The sequence below is a fragment of the Salmo salar genome, chromosome 11 (genome assembly GCF_965601325.2).
Source record: "Salmo salar chromosome 11, fSalSal1, whole genome shotgun sequence".
Classification (NCBI taxonomy): Eukaryota; Metazoa; Chordata; class Actinopteri; order Salmoniformes; family Salmonidae; genus Salmo; species Salmo salar.
The window spans coordinates 114204779-114229146 of record NC_138301.1 but is presented as its reverse complement, the minus strand read 5'-3'; the positions used below and the strand labels follow the sequence as shown (position 1 = coordinate 114229146).

The 24368-nt window shown below is 42.6% G+C and overlaps 1 protein-coding gene across 2 annotated transcripts in view; it reads right to left on the bottom strand.

Moving 5' to 3' along the window:
* coro6 (coronin 6) overlaps positions 1–24368 on the bottom strand; it is a 68970-nt gene continuing 44602 nt past the window's right edge. The window contains exons 9-11 of one of the 2 annotated variants that reach the window (XM_045690171.2): positions 19626–19683; positions 19117–19347; positions 1–1249 (exon numbers count right to left, since the gene is read on the bottom strand). In XM_045690171.2, the coding sequence (XP_045546127.1) occupies positions 1082–1249; positions 19117–19347; positions 19626–19683 (457 nt within the window). In that variant the 3' untranslated portion in view covers positions 1–1081. Of the gene's footprint in view, positions 1250–12999; positions 13823–19116; positions 19348–19625; positions 19684–24368 lie in introns of those variants that run through there. The other variant, XM_045690172.2, reaches the window with a different exon arrangement.

Below are 24368 nucleotides of genomic sequence, written 5' to 3'. Positions count from 1 at the left end.
TTCTTCAAACAACAACTTTTTATTCAAAATCTGGAGCAGTGAACAATCCACTCAACATTGCAGAGTTAAGCTTGGGTCTCAGAGTTGGGTCTCAGCTTTTATAACCTTTGTCTACGTGGCAGTTTAGCAGATGTGTGAGATCATGATGGGAACATAGCATACAAACAAGTGATAACGGCAGTTTTGTTACTCCTTTCTGCTGTTAGAATTGTTACTACTGCTCAAGCTAGCGTCTGTTCTCTTCATATCTCCACACAGCTGTGCCCTTGAAAGACATGAAAATAACAGGATGGACCAGAAACCGGTCACAATCAGGCAGCCCTTAGTCACATGGCCAAAGACAAAGTTACTCTCAAACAAGAGAGGAAAAATCCTGGCTTCTTCTTCCATGACAGAAATGGACTGTGAAAATGTACAGGTTTAAGGCTTATACAGCGCATGTGCATAAGAGTTTGTAATTTTCCCCATCATATTCCTCCGCTTTGAGACTAATTTCAAACTATACAAAATTACAAGTAAGCATGTAAGTAATAATTCATAATGTAAGCCAATTGTCATAATCTAAGCAAAACTTCAAACAAGCAAAATATAAAGCATTGTAGGCTCTCTTACAGTACATTTAAGGCACACTTAACCAGTACATTATCTTTGTCAATGGCTTCCGTTTAGTTTTTTTCCCTTCATGGTGCAAAACATTTAAGGGAATAATTTAAACAGTTACAAATAATTTAAACAGTTACACAGGAGTACACTCTTTGTCTGTACAAAGAGGACAATCATCACATTGACACTGTCCATACTACCACAGTTCAGCATGGACCTACTGCTTCTTCTAGAAATGGGGCGGCTATTGTTTGCTGGACACCCGTCCTGAGCCTGACGTTGGCTCGAGCTGGAGCGGGTGTTATTTAAGTCCACCGTGGGACTATGCTGGTGTTGTATACTTCAGTTGCATTGTGGCCACTTCTCCCAGGGCCCATACAACAGCTGCAATGATAAGTCTGACCACGAAAGCAATAAACATGATGCGTAGTCTGGTCTTGGTCCTCCCATGGCCACTGGGGTCGCCTATGACGATCCATCAGCTGGTACATCTTTGTCTGGGTTGTGGAGCACCATCCTGCAGTAGCTGGCGTGAACCCACGTAGACCTCTGCAACCTTCACCTCTGTCTGGGTTGTCAGGAGCACCTGGAATGGACCAGTCCGGCGATGTTGGTGCGAAGTCTTTCTGCAATCTTGTATTGTGCCCTATATATATATATAAACACTGGATTAGATATGTCTTAAGTGTCATTCTGTTTTAGGACAAAGAAGAATGTAAATGTTTCCTGATCAGAGGTTTTGAAAGCATTATTTGACCAGGGAATGACCAGGATAGGGTCACCTCTACAGTTTACCTCTTACTATTTGTCTGTCTATCCCTGTGAAGTATGTCCTGTGATATCTATGTTGTATTTAAGTGAAGTGTTGAATGTTCTGTGATGTTGCATGTGTGCCATTATTCCCAAACAAATGCCGCTATGGTACAATGAAGTGTTCATTCATCCATTGTCGTTGGGCTATTGGACTCCCTACCCCTTCGATAGCTATCAGAGGGTTATGACTTAAAATTCATTTAAAAAAATAACATGCAAATCCTGGATCCTATCCTCTCTTATGATAATAAATGTTGATTCTTATGTTATTTAAAAGTCAAAGATTATTTAAGACGGCTGAAATCAATGGTGGAAATATATAGGGTCACAATAGTAAATCATGACATTTTGAAACTTTTACTTGAAAAAAGTAATGTTAGATTTGAGGTACAGATTTAAGATAGAGAGAACAGGCATTTGTAGGTATTGTCGTTTTTTTTACATCTAATTTCATTTATTTATCTTGCCTATTTCTACATAATTTTTATTAGTTTACCGAGTTGGAAGGTATGGGGGGGGGGGGGGGGGTGTGACACAGCATTTCTTGTCCACAACCCAGAGGACCCCAAACCACTCAGCACAGGCTAATCTGGGAGGAGAAAGGAATTTATTGAGGGCCAGGATCTGATCGCCAAGTTCTGTACACTTTTCTTGTACACATTTTTTTATTTACTTTGGTAACACTTAACCTCAAGCATACAGATGTAGGATCTTACTTTGATCACCCTGTTGCAGGACAACTTTTCTGCAATGCAGGACATTTTTACCTTGTAGTGTATTTGAGGTTTGATACGGCTTCTGAAATTTGACTTGATTTTCCCTTAAAAATATATCACCCCCGACAAAAACACAATTTATTATAATCCACATTTCCTGTTACTGCAGAATTATTTTCCTGCTGTAGCAAACTGACTCAAATTAAGATCAATAATAACCTTTAAACACACTCATACAGTACTGGGCCTTTTTTATTGTTACATCTAGGCAAACCTGCAGCTTCACAGTCAAAGATCAAGGGGTTTGACAAGGCTAGGATGCAACCAGAAGTATTCAACCAGAATTATAGTATGTATCATTGTATTTGAAATGTACTATATATCTGTGATTCAACAATACAATAACAGTCCTGCACTGCTTTTAAGCAAGCTTAAAAAATGTAACCACTAATATTCACAGGCAGAGTTCTGGATACAAGGGCTGACATTTGATTTATCAATTAGCTCAAAACTGCTAACTAGTAAAACAAATTGTATAGTTTACATATATACAGTTTACAAAACAATATGAACACCTGTGCCCAGATTCACAAAACAGTTTTTAAGCAAAAACTTAATTTAGCTAGCTAGCAAGCAATGGTAATCATGTTTGCATATTTCTTAGTGAGATTACTGTTCTTGGGTTTAAAATAATCAATACTGAAACTTTCAGATGAAGTTTGTGTGAATTAAACAGGTTCAATTGCTTTCATTATATATTTCCTGTCACTGCCCTGAGTTTAAGACAAGGGTTTAACCATCTTAGAATAAAGAACATTTCCAATGAAATTTGATTATGGAAAAATTAAGTTCTCTTAACTTTTTGCTTAAGGAGAAACATAATAAATAGCACAAGAACATTTCCAAGAACCTTTTAGAGGAATAGCAGCTTTACTTAACTTTCTTCTTAAGTCTAAAGTTTAGGAAAAAATGGCAGTTAAGAAGAAATGTCTTCGTAAGAAGGTTTTGTGAATCTGGGCCCTGGCCTCTCCACTGCCACATTTATTCCTTTTAAATCCTTTGGAGTGCCAGGAAAAGCCTGACTACAAAGCCTGTTGGACACTTATTTCGACTTATTTTATTTAGCCTACTAACAACCTATTGGAGGAGAGATGCATGCTTACTCTTACTTCAAGACAACTGGGAACTCTGAAAAAAACAAGCTCCGGCTGGGAAAAAACTCGGAATTCCAAGTCAGGAACTTGGACCTCTATCTTGAGCTCCGACATGAAGATCACGGATGTCATGATTCAACTTTGTTCCCCCCCAGTTATCTTGAAAGCTCCATATATCCAGAGAATTAGAATTACCAGCCTCAGAAATTGCAGCCCAAATACATTCTTCACAGAGTTCAAGTAACAGACATCTCAACATTAAATCAGGCCTTCATGGTCGAATTGCCGCAAAGAAACCACTACTAAAGGACCCCACCGTGAAACATGGAGTAGGAGGTGTGATGGTGCTGGTGACACTGTCAGTCATTTATTTAGAATTTAAGGCACACTTAACCAGCATGGCTACCACAGCATTCTGCAGCGATATGCCATCTCATCTGGTTTGCGCTTAGTGGGACTATCATTTGTTTTTCAACAGGACAATGACCCAACACAACACACCTCCAGGCAGTGTAGGGGATATATGACCAAGAAGGAGAGTGATGGAGTGCTGCATCAGATGACCTGGCCTCCACAATCACCCAACTTCAACCCAATTAAGATGGTTTGGGATGAGTTGGACCGCAGATTGAAGGAAAAGCAGCCAACAAGTGCTCAGCACATGTGGGAACTCCTTACAGACTGTTGGAAAAGCATTCCAGGTGAAGCTGGTTGAGAGAATGCCAAGTGTGCAAAGCTGTCAAAGCCAAGGGTGGCTACTTTGAAGAATCTAAAATCTAAAATCTATTTTGATTTGTTTAAAACTTTTTTGGTTACTACATGATTCCATATATGTCATTTCATAATTGTGATGTCTTCACTATTATTCTACAATGTAGAAAATAGTAAAAATAAAGAAAATCCCTTGAATGAGTAGGGGTGTCCAAACTTTTGACTGGTACTCTATATAGATGGGATTGATAGACCTAACTACTAGAAATGGGCAGATGTTTTAGTAAGTGGTGTCAGGTGTGGTCACGGGACGTTTCAAGTGTCCCTAAACCTCTCCAAAGTGGCATGTCTGTAAATGATATATTCCAGTGCTATTGCATATTTTAAATCCCTAAATGCTATTTGCTCTGCATAAAAACACAATTTATACCATATCAACCTCACTCACACTTTGTGGTGGTGTTATGGTGTATCCAGGGTACATTTCAGTGTCCATTCAACCTCTCCAAAGTGTCTGAATGTGGTAATTGCACTATTTTTGCACACTGGATGTGGCTAAAAGTTATTTTTCACTATAAAAACTAAATTTCTACAACACCAACCTCTCTTAAACATTGTGATGGTGGTAGGGGACATACAGAGGATATCCAAGTGTTTTGTCAACCTAGTGATTCGGTGGACATTTGATGTTGCCATTAAGTCATACATCATCAGGTAACATCGGCTAGATTTGTTCCTACCAACATCAGGATTAATGTGATACCCCCCATGTAGCTATAGATCAAAAACAGACCAAACTGAATCTTACCTTGTAAAATGTTTGCTGTTTGGTGAAAATGTTGTGTAAAAAAAAATAGTCAGGTGATCAATAATGGCAGACAAATAAAATATCCTCATGATCTGTGGAGTCCCGGCTTTCGGTGTGTATCAAGGTATTCCGTGTTTATTTCCTTTATGCTTCACAACGATAACCCGGATGTAGGTTGCAGCCGTCTTGAAATGAGGTCATCTGCTCGGCTTTCCCTTATATATTCTTATGCCCATATATGGTAGTAAGATTTGAAGGCACCGATCAATAGCCAAGATACTCAGCTTTTCCGCAGACACCCTGCTTTTGCAGATAGGGGCTACCGTTCTCATACCAAACTGAATTCAATAAAACAAATCAAATAGGGTCCACAAATATGGGGACTTTACTATAGCTCTGAGGTCAGGTCTAGGGTTGAATGGCGGAAACCCAGTTACTGAGATTTACCAGGATTTACCGCCCAAAATACCTCCCTTTTCCTGGGATAAATAACTTGCGAGAAACCGGTAAATTATAATAAATTATTTATATGAACAGCATGGCGTGAAATGGAACTGAAATTTAATGCAATGTCTAAATCTGGATTCTCTACGGCCTCTGCATGATGAATCATCAACGCTCAGGGTAGGGACATACAGCCCATCTCAGTATGGAGCGCAGTTCACAATGCATGCAGACATATCATCTCATCATGGTAACTTTTTTTATTGTGACAGGTAGGCCTACATTTGCTGAAGCATAGCCTACGCTACGGTAATAGGGGGGAGGAGAAAAGAGATAATAGGGGATTTGGTGCCCCCTTCTGGCTTAATACCTACACAATAGCCAGTAGGGTTTAACCTTTTACTCCAGTGGGCTAAATCAGTGTTTCTTGGAAGTCTTAAACAAATCTATTTTGAAACAAAAGTATACACCTCACACACGTGGTTATGGGCTTAAAAAGAAGAAGACACCTGTAGCATGTCAGATATAGAGTTACAATTTTGAGTTTGCATCCCAATATTACACTTTATATACCTCACAGAAAACTGAAATATAACAAAACCATTTGACATAGAAACACCGGATTTTTGGCATATTTTTGTATTTTTATGTTTATTAATTATATATTTTTTTAATAACATTCCACCCATGACACCACTAGAGGGTGATTTGGTCATTGGACTGCAGGAAAGGGTTTTAATAGCAGGAAGCAGGTTATCGAAATTTACAGAGTTCCCCCCCCAAACCCACTCCCGTTTCCCCGGGAAAATAACTGCGAAAAAACAGTCAATTATAATAAAATATTTATATAAAAAGTAAGATGTGAAATGGAACTGTTAAATGATATGCGATGTCTAAATCTGTCTTCTTCACGGCCTGCTCTGCTATCTGCATGATCAATCATCAACGCTAAGGTTGGGGACAGATAGGGCATTTCATACCGAGCGCAGACAATGCATGGACCAGCTGGTAACTTCTTTTTCTTGTCACAAGTAAATTTGCTGCAGCATCGCCTATGCTACAGTAAAAGGGAATAATATATTTGAAAGCACATCTAATTTACACATCTCCATCTGGCTTTCTGGGGTCACCGTATTTTTTTATGTAAAGATGATTTATCTTTTAATTGCAGCTGCAGAGTTTTTAAAAGTGCCTCTCACTCGAATTTCGTTGCTTTAAATCAGTGCGCATGTGAGCACTCTCTGTCTTTCTCTCTCTCCATCAATTCCATTCAAATTGCATCCAAAATAGATCATCCTGTTCATAGATATACTATATTTAGTACCAGTCAAAAGTTTGGACACACCTAGTCATTTTTTATTTTTATTGTACCTTTATTTAACTAGGCAAGTCAGTTAAGAACAAATTCTTATTTTCAATGACGGCCTAGGAACAGTGGGTTAACTGCCTTGTTCAGGGGCAGAACGACATATTTTTACCTTGTCAGCTTAGGGATTCAATATTGCAACCTTTCGGTTACTAGTCCAACGCTCTAACTACTAGGCTTCCTGCCGCCCCATCAAGGTTTTTTTTTATTTTTACTATTTTCTACATTGTAGAATAATAGTGAAGACATAAACACTATGAAATAACACATATGGAATCATGTAGTAACCAAAATAGTGTTAAACAAATCAAAATATATTTTAGATTTTAGATTCTTCAAAGTAGCCACCCTTTGCCTTGATGACAGCTTTGCGCACTCTAGGCATTCTCTCAACCATCTTCACCTGGAATGCTTCTCTAACAGTCTTGAAGGAGTTCCCACATATGCTGAGCACTTGTTGGCTGCTTTTCCAGCAATCTGCGGTTCAACTCATCCCAAACCATCACAATTGGGTTGAGGTCAGGTGATTGTGGAGGCCAGGTCATCTGATGCAGCACTCTATAACCCTCCTTCTTGGTCAAATAGCCCTTACACAGCCTGCAGGTGTGTTTGTCATTGTCCTGTTGAAAAGCAAATGATAGTCCCACTAAGCACAAACCAGATGAGATGGCGTATCGCTGCAGAATGCTGTGGTAGCCATGCTGGTTAAGTGTGCCATGAATTCTAAATAAATCACTGACCGTGTCACCAGCAAAGCACCATCACACCTCCTCCTCCATGCTTCACGGTGGGAACCACACATGCGTAGGTCATCTGTTCACCTACTCTGCGTCTCACAAAGACATGGCGGTTGGAACCAAAAATCTCAAATTTGGACTCATCAGACCAAAGGACAGATTTCCACCGGTTTAATGTCCATTGCTTGTGTTTCTTGGCCCAAGCAAGTCTCTTCTTCTTATTGGTGTCCTTTAGTAGTGGTTGCTTTGCAGCAATTGGGCATGAAGACCTGATTCACGTAGTCTCCTCTGAACGGTTGATGTTGAGATGTGTCTGTTAATTGAACTCTGTGAAGCATTTATTTGGGCTGCAATTTCTGAGGATGGTAATTATAATGAACTTATCCTCTGCAGCAGAGGTAACTTTGGGTCTTCCTTTCCTGTGGCGGTCCTCATGAGAGCCAGTTTCATCATAGCACTTGATGGTTTTTGTGACTGCACTTGAAGAAACGTTCAAAGTTCTTGAAATGTTCCGCATCGACTGACCTTCATGTCTTTAAGTAATGATGGACTGTTGATTCTCTTTGCTTATTTGAGCTGTTCTTGCCATAATATGGATTTGGTCTTTTACCAAATAAGTCTGGATACCACCCCTACCTTGTCACAACACAACTGATTGGCTCAAACACATTAAAAAGGAAAGAAATTCTCCAAATTAACATTTAACAAGGCACACCTGTTAATTGAAATTGATTCCAGGTGACTACCTCATGAAGCTGGTGGAGAGAATGCCAAAAGTGTACAAAGCTGTCATCAAGGCAAAGGGTGACTTTGTTGAAGAATCTCAAATATAAAATATATTTAGATTTTTTCAAATACTTTTTTGGTTACTACATGATTCCATATGTGTTATTTCATAGTTTTGATGTCTTCAATATTATTCTACAATGTATAAAATAGTCAAAATAAAGAAAAACCCTGCAATGAGTAGGCGTGTTCCATCTTTTGACTGTTACTGTAGATATATAGATACAGTATATAGATGTCCTAGCCTACCTCTTTTAGGAAATACATTCAATGCAGTATTAGCCTGATATTTAGTTAATGAATGAAGGGTAAATATGAATAAGCTTCAAACTTAGCCTCTGTCTTCCCTCTTGTGCATTAGGCACCTGCTCTCCGCTGCCTTCTCTCCTTAGCTCTTGTGGAGACCCAGGAAAAGCTACACTAGAATAGCTTGTTGGGCTTTTTTCTTCTTCTTGCATTTCTTATACTAATAGGAAGAGGGAAGCAATCCTGCTCTTGTGTTAAATACAGCAGCCAAAAGAGCTGGCGGGGAGTTTGAAAGAAGAGAACACGCAATGGAGATAGTCTATAGCAGTTATTTAGTCTGACCCATAATGATTCATTCTCGTTGAATAGAAGTGAAAGCCGTCTGCATCTAATTTAGTCCTATATTATTCAAGCAAGTCATTACAATGATGAAGATTAGGATAACAAAGGGTACACTATTTACAGTTGAAGTCGGAGGTTTACATATACTTAGGTTGGAATCATTAAAACTCGTTTTTCAACCACTCCACAAATTTCTTGTTAACAAACTATAATTTTGGCAAGTCGGTTAGGACATCTACTGTGGACATGACACAAGTAATTGAAAAAAAAATTGTTTACGGACAGATTATTTCACTTATAATTCACTGTATCACAATTCCAGTGGGTCAGAAGTTTACATACACTAAGTAGACTGTGCCTTTAAACAGCTTGGAAAATTCCAGAAAATGATGTCATGGCTTTAGAAGCTTCTGATACGCTAATTGACATCATTTGAGTCAATTGGAGGTGCACCTGTGGATGTATTTCAAGGCCTACCTTCAAACTCAGTGCCTATTTGCTTGACATCATGGGAAAATCAAAAGAAATCAGCCAAGACCTTAGAAAGAAATTGTAGACCTCCACAAGTCTGGTTCATCCTTGGGAGCAATTTCCAAACGCCTGAAGGCACCATGTTCATCTGTACAAACAATAGTACACAAGTATAAACACCATGGGACCACGCAGCCGTCATACCGCTCAGGAAGGGGACACGTTCTGTCTTCTAGAGATGAACGTACTTTGGTGCGAAAAGTGCAAATCAATCCCAGAACAACAGCAAAGGACCTTGTGAAGATGCTGGAGGAAACAGGTACAAATATATCTATATCCACGGTAAAACGAGTCCTATATCGACATAACCTGAAAGTCCACTCAGCAAGGAAGAAGCCACTGCTCCAAAACCGCCATAAAGAAGCCAGACTACAGTTTGCAACTGTACATGGGGACAAAAATCGTATTTTCTGGAGAAATGTCCTCTGGTCTGATGAAACAAAAATAGAACTGTTTGGCCATAATGACCATCGTTATGTTTGGAGGAAAAAGGGGGAGGCTTGCAAGCCGAAGAACACCATCCCAATCGTGAAGCATGGGGGTGGCAGCATCATGTTGTGAGGGTGCTTTGCTGCAGGAGGGACTGGTGTACTTCACAAAATAGATAACATCATGTGCCAGGGGAAAGTGGGCATCCAGCCAGTAGGGGTGATGCCAGTCCTGCGCTCAAGACCGCCAGTGCGCCTCTACGGTCCAGTGTTTCCTGCTACACGCACGAGCCATGAGGTGCGTGTCTCCAGGCTGGCACGTCCAGTACCAGCCCCATGCATCAGGCTTCTAGTGCGTCAGCCCAGCCTCGCCAGTCTGGAGCCGCCAGCCAGTCTGGAGCCGCCAGAGCCGCCAGCCAGTCTGGAGCCGCCAGAGCCGCCAGCCAGTCTGGAGCCGCCAGAGCCGCCAGCCAGTCTGGAGCCGCCAACCAGTCTGGAGCCGCCAGCCAGTCTGGAGCCACCAGAGCCGCCAGCCAGTCTGGAGCCGCCAGCCAGTCTGGAGCCACCAGAGCCGCCAGCCAGTCAGGAGCCGCCAGAGCCACCAGCCAGGCCGGAGCCGCCAGGGTCATCAGCCAGGCGAGCGCAGCAAGTGTCGCCCGCCAGCCGGGTGCAGCCAGGATCGCCCGCCAGCCGGGCGCAGTCAGGGTCGCCCACCGGTCCTCCGACGCGGCCAGGAGCGCCACCTAAGTGGGCGACGCCGAGCTGTGGAGCGGGGTCCACGTCCCGCACCTGAGCCGCCTCCGATATAGGTGGGTTGGGGAGGGGGGGTGTAGCACAGTGCCGTTGTTGACGGCAGCCACCCTCCCTTCCCTCCCTTTAGTTTAGGGGGATATTTTTGTTGTTTGGGGTTTTTTGTCTTTTCTTTTAGGTGCTTTCGGGGTCTGCACCTTTGGGGGGGGGGGGGGGGGGGGGGGTGGGGGGTACTGTCACGTCCTGACCAGCAGAGGGAGTAATTGTATTAGTTTTGGTCAGGACGTGGCAGAGGGTTTGTGTTTTGTATGTATTTCTACGTTCTGTCTAGTTTAGTTTTTCTATGTTTAGGTTTGGGTGTTGGACTCTCAATTGGAGGCAGGTGTTTCTAGTTGCCTCTGATTGAGAGTCCTATATAGAGGTGTGTATTTGGTTTGGGGTTTGGTGGGTAGTTGATTTTGCACTGCTGTATGTGAGTACCTAGCCTGTAAAACTGTCGGTCTGTCGTTCTCTTTTGTTTATTGTTTTTCCGTGTTCACGTTTATTTAATAAATTATCATGATGAACACGCAACCCGCTGCGTATTGGTCCACCTTTTCTGACAGTGATTTTAACATATCGTCAGATGAAGGAGAAGACTGTTACACCAACTTATTGTGGGAAGCTTGTGGAAGGCTACCCGAAACGTTTGACCCAAGTTAAACTATTTAAAGGCAATGCTACCAAATACTAATTGAATGTATGTAAACTTCTGACCCACTGGGAATGCGATGAGAGAAATAAAAGCTGAAATAAATATTTTTTTACTAGGATTAAATGTCAGGAATTGTGAAAAACTGAGGTTAAATGTATTTGGCTAAGGTGTATGTAAACTTCTGACTTCAACTGTAACTGTGGAGAACAAGGAAGGAATGAAGCAACACAGGAGGTAATATGCACGTCACACATTAGGGGAAATATTATGAAAGGCATGCTAATAACATTAGGGGAAATATTATGAAAGGCATGCTAATAACAATAGGGGAAATATTATGAAAGGCATGCTAATAACATTAGGGGAAATATTATGAAAGGCATGCTAATAACAATAGGGGAAATATTATGAAAGGCATGCTAATAACAATAGGGGAAATATTATGAAAGGCATGCTAATAACATTAGGGGAAATATTATGAAAGGCATGCTAATAACAATAGGGGAAATATTATGAAAGGCATGCTAATAACATTAGGGGAAATATTATGAAAGGCATGCTAATAACAATAGGGGAAATATTATGAAAGGCATGCTAATAACAATAGGGGAAATATTATGAAAGGCATGCTAATAACATTAGGGGAAATATTATGAAAGGCATGCTAATAACAATAGGGGAAATATTATGAAAGGCATGCTAATAACATTAGGGGAAATATTATGAAAGGCATGCTAATAACAATAGGGGAAATATTATGAAAGGCATGCTAATAACAATAGGGGAAATATTATGAAAGGCATGCTAATAACAATAGGGGAAATATTATGAAAGGCATGCTAATAACATTAGGGGAAATATTATTAAAGGCATGCTAATAACATTAGGGGAAATATTATGAAAGATTGGCTAATGCATCAGCCTAGTAATTATAAAAATGTAAAATATGCCCTATTATATATTTTTTTAAATATCAAATTGTAGGCTGTGTGTCCTGCACCAGCATCACATCTTCTCTCCCAGCTTCATAGTCTGAACGAGGTGCTTAATAATTCTAGTTCATATAATACAGTATAATACAATACTGTAATACAGCTCCCAGCCAAAAATATTACTGGAGCTTGTTTCATTTATTTACCCAAGAGAGAATAATTGTATGTTTTTCTTTGGTGCCGTAGCCTATAATACTGTATGTATTGGATAACGGCACAATCATTTGGCCTTTTTTGGGATTGGGCTCATAAAATGTCTTTAATGTAGGGAGTGATTTATTCTCAGGATGGAACATTTGTAAAACACAGGGAAAACATGCCATAACAAATAAAATCAGCTCCATGACACAAGAAAAGGAAAAGGTTAGTCCAACCAGTTTAAAAAAAAAAGATTGTTTTAATTGATGTCATCACGTGTCTCATGTATAATCATTTACAGAACACACTAAAGTCTTCTTACATTTGATTTTTTTTCACAAATGTGGGTATTTTTTAAAACCTTTTTTCCCCCAAACTTTTTTGCTTTATCGCACTATTTACATTTTGAGAAGGTTGACTGAGATCCACGGATAGTTATTACTGAGGGTTGGTCGGTGATGGATGGATGGGGATGGGGACAGTGTGTGTATGTGTGTAGCCTATGATACTGTTTGTATTGGATAACGACACAATCATTTGGGCTTTTTTGGGCTTGGGCTCATAAAATGTCTTTAATGTAGTGTGTGTGTGTGTGTGTGTGTGTAGTCTATGAGTGTGTGTGTGTGTGTGTGTGTGTGTGTGTGTGTGTGTGTGTGTGTGTGTGTGTGTGTGTGTGTGTGTGTGTGTGTGTGTGTGTGTGTGTGTGTGTGTGTGTGTGTGTGTGTGTGTGTGTGGTGTGTGTGTGTGCGATCCAATTTCCAGACGCACCTAGAGAGAGAGATCTTTCGGTAAAACCTAACCACAGGAACTCCTTCAACCAGACCTATAGGAATATTTTCAACTGTGAGTTAATACAAACTCACAACTAGGTTTTCAAAATTCCAGTAACTTTCACAAAATGTCAAAGTTTTCCAGAAATCCTACTAACAAGTCACTCTCTCACAACCCGACTCAAACATTATTTTTAACTGACACTCTTTCTCTCTCTAGGTACTGAGCATTGGTTGGGGGGGGGGGTTGTGTGTGTGTTTGTGAGTACACGTGTGTGTGTGTTTGGGGGGTGGGGGTTATATGTGTTTGAAGTTAGGGGTTATTGGGGTTTCTAGAGTGGAATTTACTCAAAGGCAGGTTGCAGAGCTGCGAACTACACGAACGACAATGCGCCTTTTAAAAGACAATTTCACAGTTGTTCACGGAGATCACATTCATGGTATACACCCGCGGATTTCAGCTCAATCGTAAATGACCTTTAAAAGTCAAGTGCAATGTGCTTGTTGCTAACAGCTTTGATTGAATGTTGGCCTGGCTGTGTATGTAAGGCAGTAAGGCTATTGTGTAGGGGTGTGGCGGTGTATGTGGATAGTGGAATTGTGTGTGTGGACTGTTACAGAGTGTTGTCGTGGTGTATGTGTGTGTGTGTGAAGGATGTGTGTGTGTGTATTAGGCTGTGCCGTTGGTGTACTTGGAGAGTTTATTCTCCAAGTCACAGATTCTCTTCTCCTGAGACAGAACTGTTGCCTTGAGATTCTGAACTTCTTCCAACAACCGCTCTACCAACTGAGGCTGGAGAGAGGGAAGGAGGGAGAGGTAGGGAGGGAGGGGTAGGGAGAGAGGGAAGGAGGGAGAGGTAGGGAGGGAGGGGTAGGGAGAGAGGGAAGGAGGGAGAGGTAGGGAGGGAGGGGTAAGGGAGAGAGGGAAGGAGGGAGAGGTAGGGAGGGAGGGGTAAGGGAGAGAGGGAAGGAGGGAGAGGTAGGGAGGGAGGGGTAGGGAGAGAGGGAAGGAGGGAGGGAGAGGTAGGGAGGGAGGGGTAGGGAGAGAGGGAAGGAGGGAGAGGGAAGGAGGGAGAGGTAGGGAGGGAGGGGTAAGGGAGAGAGGGAAGGAGGGAGAGGTAGGGAGGGAGGGGTAGGGAGAGAGGGAAGGAGGGAGAGGTAGGGAGGGAGGGGTAGGGAGAGAGGGAAGGAGGGAGAGGTAGGGAGGGAGGGGTAAGGGAGAGAGGGAAGGAGGGAGATGTAGGGAGGGAGGGGTAAGGGAGAGAGGGAAGGAGGGAGAGGTAGGGAGGGAGGGGAAGGGAGAGAGGGAAGGAGGGAGAGGTAGGGAGGGAGGGGTAAGGGAGAGAGGGAAGGAGGGAGAGGTAGAGAGGGAGGGGTAAGGGAGAGAGGGAAGGAGGGAGAGGTAGGGAGGGAGGGGTAAGGGAGAGAGGGAAGGAGGGAGAGGTAGGGAGGGAGGGGAAGGGAGAGAGGGAAGGAGGGAGAGGTAGGGAGGGAGGGGTAAGGGAGAGAGGGAAGGAGGGAGAGGTAGAGAGGGAGGGGTAAGGGAGGGAGAGGGAAGGAGGGAGAGGGAAGGAGGGAGAGGTAGGGAGGGGGGGTAAGGGAGAGAGGGAAGGAGAGGGAGGGAGGGGTAAGGGAGAGAGGGAAGCAGGGAGAGGTAGGGAGGGGGGGGTAAGGGAGGGAGAGGGAAGGAGGGGTAAGGGAGAGAGGGAAGGAGGGAGAGGTAGAGAGGGAGGGGTAAGGGAGGGAGAGGGAAGGAGGGAGAGGTAGGGAGGGGGGTAAGGGAGGGAGAGGGAAGGAGGGAGAGGTAGGGAGGGAGGGGTAAGGGAGAAAGGGAAGGAGGGAGAGGTAGGGAGGGAGGGGTAAGGGAGAGAGGGAAGGAGGGAGAGGTAGAGAGGGAGGGGTAAGGGAGGGAGAGGGAAGGAGGGAGAGGTAGGGAGGGAGGGGTAAGGGAGGGAGAGGGAAGGAGGGAGAGGTAGGGAGGGGGGGTAAGGGAGGGAGAGGGAAGGAGGGAGAGGTAGGGAGGGAGGGGTAAGGGAGAGAGGGAAGGAGGGAGAGGTAGAGAGGGAGGGGTAAGGGAGGGAGAGGGAAGGAGGGAGAGGTAGGGAGGGAGGGGTAAGGGAGGGAAAGGGAAGGAGGGAGAGGTAGGGAGGGGGGGTAAGGGAGGGAGAGGGAAGGAGGGAGAGGTAGGGAGGGAGGGGTAAGGGAGGGAGAGGGAAGGAGGGAGAGGTAGGGAGGGGGGGTAAGGGAGGGGCAGAGTGGGGAAAGAGGAAGGCAGGAAGGGAAAGAAGGAAGGGGAGAAAAAGGTAGGAGATGGAAAGGTAAGAAAAAAGGAAAAAGATGAAAGATAGGTCAGGGACAGGCAGCTACAGAAAAAAAACTGGAAAACAACAGGAAAACAGGCAGCTACAGGAACACAACAGGAAAACAACAGGCAGGTAGAGGAAAACAACAGGCAGGTAGAGGAAAACAACAGGCAGGTAGAGGAAAACAACAGGCAGGTAGAGGAAAACAACAGGCAGGTAGAGGAAAACAACAGGCAGGTAGAGGAAAACAACAGGCAGGTAGAGGAAAACAACAGGCAGGTAGAGGAAAACAACAGGAAAACAACAGGCAGCTACAGGAAAACAACAGGAAAACAACAGGCAGGTAGAGGAAAACAACAGGAAAACAACAGGAAAACAACAGGCAGCTACAGGAAAACAACAGGAAAACAACATGCAGCTACAGGAAAACAACAGGAAAACAACAGGCAGGTAGAGGAAAACAACAGGAAAACAACAGGAAAACAACAGGCAGGTAGAGGAAAACAACAGGCAGGTAGAGGAAAACAACAGGAAAACAACAGGAAAACAACAGGCAGCTAGAAGAAAACAACAGGAAAACAACAGGAAAACAACAGGAAAACAACAGGCAGGTAGAGGAAAACAACAGGCAGGTAGAGGAAAACAACAGGAAAACAACAGGAAAACAACAGGCAGCTAGAAGAAAACAACAGGAAAACAACAGGCAGCTACAGGAAAACAACAGTAAAACAACAGGCAGCTACAGGAAAACAACAGGAAAACAACAGGCAGGTAGAGGAAAACAACAGGAAAACAACAGGAAAACAACAGGAAAACAACAGGAAAACAACAGGCAGCTACAGGAAAACAACAGTAAAACAACAGGCAGCGAGAGGAAAACAACAGGCAGCTAGAGGAAAACAACAGGAAAACAACAGGCAGCTACAGGAAAACAACAGGAAAACAACAGGCAGCTAGAGGAAAACAACAGGAAAACAACAGGCAGCTAGAGGAAAACAACAGGAAAACAACAGGCAGCTACAGGAAAACAACAGGAAAACAACAGGCAGCTAGAGGAAAACAACAGGAAAACAACAGGAAAACAACAGGCAGCTACAGGAAAACAACAGTAAAACAACAGGCAGCTACAGGAAAACAACAGGAAAACAACAGGCAGCTAGAGGAAAACAACAGGAAAACAACAGGCAGCGAGAGGAAAACAACAGGAAAACAACAGGAAAACAACAGGAAAACAACAGGCAGCTAGAAGAAAACAACAGGAAAACAACAGGAAAACAACAGGCAGCTACAGGAAAACAACAGTAAAACAACAGGCAGCGAGAGGAAAACAACAGGAAAACAACAGGAAAACAACAGGCAGCTAGAGGAAAACAACAGGAAAACAACAGGCAGCGAGAGGAAAACAACAGGAAAACAACAGGAAAACAACAGGCAGCTAGAGGAAAACAACAGGAAAACAACAGGCAGCGAGAGGAAAACAACAGGCAGCTACAGGAAAACAACAGGAAAACAACAGGCAGCTACAGGAAAACAACAGGCAGCTACAGGAAAACAACAGGAAAACAACAGGAAAACAACAGGCAGCTAGAGGAAAACAACAGGAAAACAACAGGCAGCTACAGGAAAACAACAGGCAGCTACAGGAAAACAACAGGAAAACAACAGGAAAACAACAGGCAGCGAGAGGAAAACAACAGGCAGCTACAGGAAAACAACAGGAAAACAACAGGAAAACAACAGGCAGCTAGAGGAAAACAACAGGAAAACAACAGGCAGCTACAGGAAAACAACAGGCAGCTACAGGAAAACAACAGGAAAACAACAGGAAAACAACAGGCAGCTACAGGAAAACAACAGGAAAACAACATGCAGCTACAGGAAAACAACAGGAAAACAACAGGCAGCTAGAGGAAAACAACAGGAAAACAACAGGCAGCTACAGGAAAACAACATGCAGCTACAGGAAAACAACAGGAAAACAACATGCAGCTACAGGAAAACAACAGGAAAACAACAGGCAGCTACAGGAAAACAACAGGAAAACAACAGGCAGCTGTAGGGAAACAACAGGAAAACAACATGCAGCTACAGGAAAACAACAGGCAGCTACAGGAAAACAACAGGAAAACAACATGCAGCTACAGGAAAACAAGAGTAAAACAACAGGCAGCTACAGGAAAACAACAGGAAAACAACAGGAAGCTATAGGAAAACAACAGGAAACCAACAGGTAGCTACAGGAAAACAACAGGCAGCTACAGGAAAACAACAGGAAACCAACAGGCAGCTATAGGAAAACTACAGGAATACAACAGGCAGCTATAGGAAAACAACAGGAAACCAACAGGCAGCTATAGGAAAACAACAGGAAACCAACAGGCAGCTATAGGAAAACTACAGGAAAACAACATGCAGCTACAGGAAAACAACAGGAAAACAACAGGCAGCTACAGGAAAACAACAGGAAAACAATAGGCAGCTACAGGAAAACAACAGGAAAACAACATGCAGCTACAGGAAAACAACAGGAAAACAACAGGCAGCTACAGGAAAACAACAGGAAAACAACATGCAGCTACAGGAAAACAACAGGCAGCTACAGGAAAACAACAGGAAAACAACATGCAGCTACAGGAAAACAACAGGCAGCTACAGGAAAACAACAGGAAAACAACATGCAGCTACAGGAAAACAACAGGAAAACAACAGGCAGCTACAGGAAAACAACAGGCAGCTACAGGAAAACAACATGCAGCTACAGGAAAACAACAGGAAAACAACAGGCAGCTACAGGAAAACAACAGGAAAACAACAGGCAGCTACAGGAAAACAACAGGAAAACAACAGGCAGCTACAGGAAAACAACAGGAAAACAACATGCAGCTACAGGAAAACAACAGGAAAACAACAGGCAGCTACAGGAAAACAACAGGAAAACAACAGGCAGCTACAGGAAAACAACAGGAAAACAACAGGCAGCTACAGGAAAACAACAGGAAAACAACATGCAGCTACAGGAAAACAACAGGAAAACAACAGGCAGCTACAGGAAAACAACAGGAAAACAACAGGCAGCTACAGGAAAACAACAGGAAAACAACAGGCAGCTACAGGAAAACAACAGGCAGCTACAGGAAAACAACAGGAAAACAACATGCAGCTACAGGAAAACAACAGGAAAACAACAGGCAGCTACAGGAAAACAACAGGAAAACAACATGCAGCTACAGGAAAACAACAGGAAAACAACAGGCAGCTACAGGAAAACAACAGGAAAACAACAGGCAGCTACAGGAAAACAACAGGAAAACAACAGGCAGCTACAGGAAAACAACAGGAAAACAACAGGCAGCTACAGGAAAACAACAGGAAAACAACATGCAGCTACAGGAAAACAACAGGAAAACAACATGCAGCTACAGGAAAACAACAGGAAAACAACAGGCAGCTACAGGAAAACAACAGGAAAATAACAGTAGTCAGAATTTCTAAAGATCAGAATAAGGCCTAATGATAGAGAGCGAGAGAGAGAGAGAGAGAGAGAGAGAGAGGAGAAATTAGAGGGAGAGTAGACATTGGAAAATGAGGGTTGATAAAGGGGTGATTATATACATAGTGACTCACAGGCAGGTTGGTGGTTAGGGACAGACAGACAGACAGACAGACAGACAGACAGACAGACAGACAGACAGACAGACAGACAGACAGACAGACAGACAGACAGACAGACAGACAGACAGACAGACAGACAGACAGACAGACAGACAGACAGAGTGTGACTCACAGGCAGGTTGGCTGAGCCGTCGCAGGAGGACATGCTGCGTCTGGTGGTGGGTCTGGAGTCCAGAACGTTCTTCTTGGCCACTTTGAGCTCGCGGCTCTTAGGGGGAACGTAGCCATCTCTCAAGGACTGGAGGATGGGGTCCTCGTCTCGCCCCTCCAGCCACTCCTCTGGCTCCAGAGCCGGGTCTGAACCCGCCGTGTCTGGGTACAGGTCATCCTGAAACAGGTCTGACTGGAGGGAGGAGGAGAGGGTGGAGGGGGAGAGAGAGGGAAGGTAAGGATGGAGGGGGGAGAGAGAGAGGGAGAGCAAGGGAGGAGAGAGGGAAGGGAGAGATGGAGGATGGGGAGAGAGAGGGAGGAGGGGGGAGAGAGAGGGGGGTAGGGTTAGGAAGGGGAGAGAGAGAGAGTGATGTGGAGGAGAGGGGGAAGAGAGGAAGGAAAGTTTTAACAAGCTGTAAATATAGGGAGGGAGAGAGGGAGAGGAGGAGAGGGAACGAGATAGAGGCTTACCTTTCTAGGTACTGTCATGGCGATGGGCTCACACTTCTTGTCATGAAGCTTATATAACCTGGAGATCAGGGTTGGAGTCAGAGAACAGCCACAACAAAAACATTACCCTGCTCAGCTAAGCCTACGCATTTTTGTATTTGTATATATAATGGATCTCCATTCGTTCTTGCCAAGGCAGCAGCTACTCTTCCTGGGGTCCAGCAAAATTAAGGCAGTTATACAATTAAAAAAACAAATTGTACAGTATATGAGAATATATCACTATGTTGCCAAAAAAGTTCAAGACTGTTATTTGTTCCCTTCAATAAAATGCATTCAAAACTACTTTCTGCACATTTCTGCTACTTTCTTAGGCTATACAAGTGCTATCTCTTGCTAAAAAATGTATGTTTACACCTATGCAGTACCAATAATAATAATAAACTTCTACTTCAGTAAAGAAAACAATTCTGACAGGTGTGTTGTAATAAAAACGAGTGGTGTCCACTGATTAAATGCAGTCTTTCTGCATTGTAAAGAGGGAAAACCCAGATATACACAAATTTTGTGATGAATGACAGGTTGTTTCTTCATGCAAAATAGATTTGGGGTTTAAAGTTCAATTAAGCTGCTTTATTTTAGGGGTTTAGTGAAGGCGGGTAATTTTTTACCCTTAGGACAAGGGGACTATACAGAATGTTAAGACTACACAAGAGTTAAAATCTCATTTTTACTGCTTGCATCAGTTCCTTGATGTGGAATAGTTCCATGTAATTATGGCTCTATGTAGCACGGTGCGCCTCCCATAGTCTGTTCTAGACTTGGGGACTGTGAAGAGACCTCTGGTGGCATGTCTTGTGGGGTATGCATGTGTGTCTGAGATGTGCACCAGTAGTTCAAACAGACAGCTCGGTGCATTCAGCAAGTCAATACTTCTTACAAAAACAAGTAGTGATGAAGTCACTCTCCTCCACTTTGAGCCAGGAGAGATTGACATGCATATTACTAATGTTAGCTCTCTGTGTACATCCAAGGGCCAGCCGTGCTGCTCTGTTCTGAGCCAATTGCAATTTTCCTAAGTCCCTTTTTGTGTGACCACATGAATGAACAGTAGTCCAGGTACAACAAAACTAGTGCATGTAGGACCTGCCTTGTTGATAGTGTTGTTAAGAATGCAGAGCAGCACTTAATTATAGACAGGCTTCTCCCAATCTTACCTACTGTCGTATCAATATGTTTTGACCATGACAGTTTACAATCCAGGGTTACTCCAGGCAGTTTAGTCATCTCAACTTGCTCAATTTCCACATTATTTATTACAAGATTTAGTTGAGGTTTAGGGTTTAGTGAATGATTTGTCCCAAATACAATGCTTTTAGTTTTAGACATTTTTAGGACTTATTCCTTGCCACCCACTCTGAAACTAACTGCAGCTCTTTGTTAAAACCTCTACAGGATCGGTGGGTCCCCCGTGGGACGGTTGAGCTAACGTAGGCTAATGCGATTAGCATGAGGTTGTAAGTAACAAGAAAGTTTCCCAGGACATAGACATATCTGAAATTGACAGAAAGCTTAAATTCTTGTTCATCCAACTGCACTGTCCAATTTACAGTAGCTATTACAGTGAAAGAATACCATGCTATTGTTTGAGGAGAGTGCACAGTTATGAACTTGAAAATGTATTAATTAACCAATTAGGCACATTTGGGAAGTCTTGATACAATATATTTTACAGAAATGCACTGGTTCATTGGATCAGTCTAAAACTTTGCCCATACACTGCTGCCATCTAGTGGCCAAAATCTAAATTGTGCCTGGGCTGGAATAATACATTATGGCTTTTCGCTTGCATTTCAAAACGCATGTTTTTTTCTTTGTATTATCTTTTACCAGATCTAATGTGTTATATTCTCCTACATTCATTTCACATTTCCACAAACTTCAGTGTTTCCTTTCAAATGGTATTAAGAATATGCGTATCCTTGCTTCAGGTCCTGAGCTACAAGCAGTTAGATTTGGATATCTAATTTTAGGCGAAAATTGAAAAAGCGGGTTCGATCCTTAAGAGGTTTTAAGTCTTGCAGTCATTTCAGTCTGTATAGTAGCTGACGTGTATAGTGTTGAGTCATCCACATACATAGACACATTTGCTTTACTCAAAGCTGTGTTCAGTTAGACAAGTAACTCTTTATCCACAGTATAACAGGGGGTGTAAAGCCATAACACATATGTTTTTCCAGCAGCAGACTATGATGGATAATGTCAAAAGCTGCACTGAAGTCTAACGAAACAGCCCCCACAATCTTTTTTTATCATCAGTATCTCTCAGCCAGTCATCAGTCATTTGTGTAAGTGCTGTGCTTGTTGAATGTCCTTCCCTTTAAGCATGCTGAAAGTCTGTAAAATAGCATTGTATCTGGTCAAACACAATTTTTTCCAAAAGTTTACTAAGGGTTGGTAACAGGCTGATTGGTGGGCTATTTGAGCCAGTAAAGGGGGCTTTACTATTCTTGGGTAGTGGAATGACTTTTTCTTCCCTCCAGGCCTGAGGGCACATACTTTCTTGTAGGCTTAGATTGAAGATGTGGCAAATAGGAGAGGCAATATCGTCCTCTATTATCCTCAGTAGTTTTCCATCCAAGTTGTCAGACCCCGGTGGCTTGTCATTGTTGGTATACAACAAAACATTTTCACCTCTTCCACACTCACTTTACAGAATTTAAAATTACAATGCTCGTCTTTCATAATTTGGTCAGATATACTTGGATGTGTAGTGTCAGCGTTTGTTGCTGGCATTTCATGCCTAAGTTTGCTAATCTTGCCAATGAAAAAATATCAATATCAGTTGGTTTTGTGATGAATGAGCCATCTGATTAAATGAATGATGGAGCTGAGTTTGACTTTTTCCCCAAAATGTCATTGAAGGTGCTCCAAAGCTTTTTACTATCATTCTTTGTCATTTATTTTTGTTTCATAGTGTAGTTTCTTCTTTTTACTCAGCCACATCATTTCTGAACACATTTGCCAATCAGTTGTGCAGCAAGACTTATTTGCCATTCCTTTTGCCTCATCCCTCTCAAACATACAATTATTCAATTCCTCATCAATCCACTGGGATTTTTACCTTTATTTATCTAGGCAAGTCAGTTAAGAACAAATTCTTATTTTCAATGTCGGCCTTGTTCAGGGGCAGAACAACAGATTTTTACCTTGTCAGCTCGGGGATTCGAACTTGCAACCTTTCGGTTACTAGTCCAACGCTCTAACCACTAGGCTACCTGCTGGTTACTAGTCCAATGCTCTAACCACTAGGCTACCTGCCGCCCCAATGGGTGCATGCTTATTAGTAACTCGAATAAGCAATTTCATAAATGTATCAAGTGCAGCGTCTGTTTGCTCCTCATTACACACCACAGACCAACAAATATTCTTTACATAAACAACATAGTTTTCACTACAAAACTTCTTGTATGACCTCTTATACACTATATTAGGCCCAGTCTGTGGAACTTTGGTTTTCCTAGATGTGGCTACTATATTGTGATCACTACATCCGATGGATCTGGATACTTCTTGCAAGCTAATTTCTGTAGCATTAGTAAAGATGTGATCAGTACATGTTGATGATTTAATTCCTGTGCTGTTTGTAACTACCCTGGTAGGTTGACTGATAACCTGAACCAGGTTGCAGGCACTGGTTACAGTTTGAAGCTTTTTCTTGAGTGGGCAGCCAGTCAATATTTAAATCACCCAGAAAATATACCTCTCTGTTGATATCACATACATTATCAAGCATTTCACACATTATCCAGATACTGACTTGGTGGTCGAAAGCAGTTTCCCATGAGATCCTCTTTAAGCTTTACAGGAATGTAGTTCTGAATATAAACAGTAACACCTCCACCATTGGCATTTCTGTCTTTTCTGTAAATGTTATAACCTTGTATTGCTACCACTGTATCATCAAAGGTATTATCTAAGTGAGGCTCCGAGATAGAATATGAATGTCACCTAGCAAATGATTGATTTCATGAACCTTGTTTCTTCAGCTACATATGTTAACGTGGGCTATTTTGAGCACTTTTCTTCTGCGTTGCTTGATTGTTTTCATTGCTTTACTGGGAAGCTTATCAGAAGTAGATATTCTCATGATATTTATGTTAGTGCAGGGTGAGCTGCACACAGTGGACTTCCTACTAGGGCACACCACCTCAGTGCTAACAGTATAACTCTGGTTCATAGGCATATGATTACTGTATACATTTACATTACATTTACATTTTAGTCATTTAGCAGACGCTCTTATCCAGAGCGACTTACAGTAGTGAATGCATACATTTCATTTCATAAATTTCATACAATCCTGGCGTTGCAAACACCATGCTCTACCAACTGAGCCACAGGGAAGGCTATATATACAATAGCTGTAGGATCAGCAGAAGCATTCAGGGCAGTAAGAGGGACATGAATTAGGTTACTTACATTGTGTCTACCAGCGCCTCTGTGATAATGTACATTTGCTGAAGAATTATGACAACTCAGCGACACAATGGTAGGGATTAGCTGAGCTGGGTCATTGATAAGTCATTGTCTCAACACAGCCTTATAATGCTGTGAAAGGATCCAGGAACCCAAATGATTTGGGTGGATCCCATCTTCCTTATAAAACTTGTTTTGTTTCCAAAAGGTATCAAAATTGCATTGCATATACCTGTGCGTAATGTCCATCCCTGATTGGGAGTGTGTGTGCGTGCGTCCGTGTGT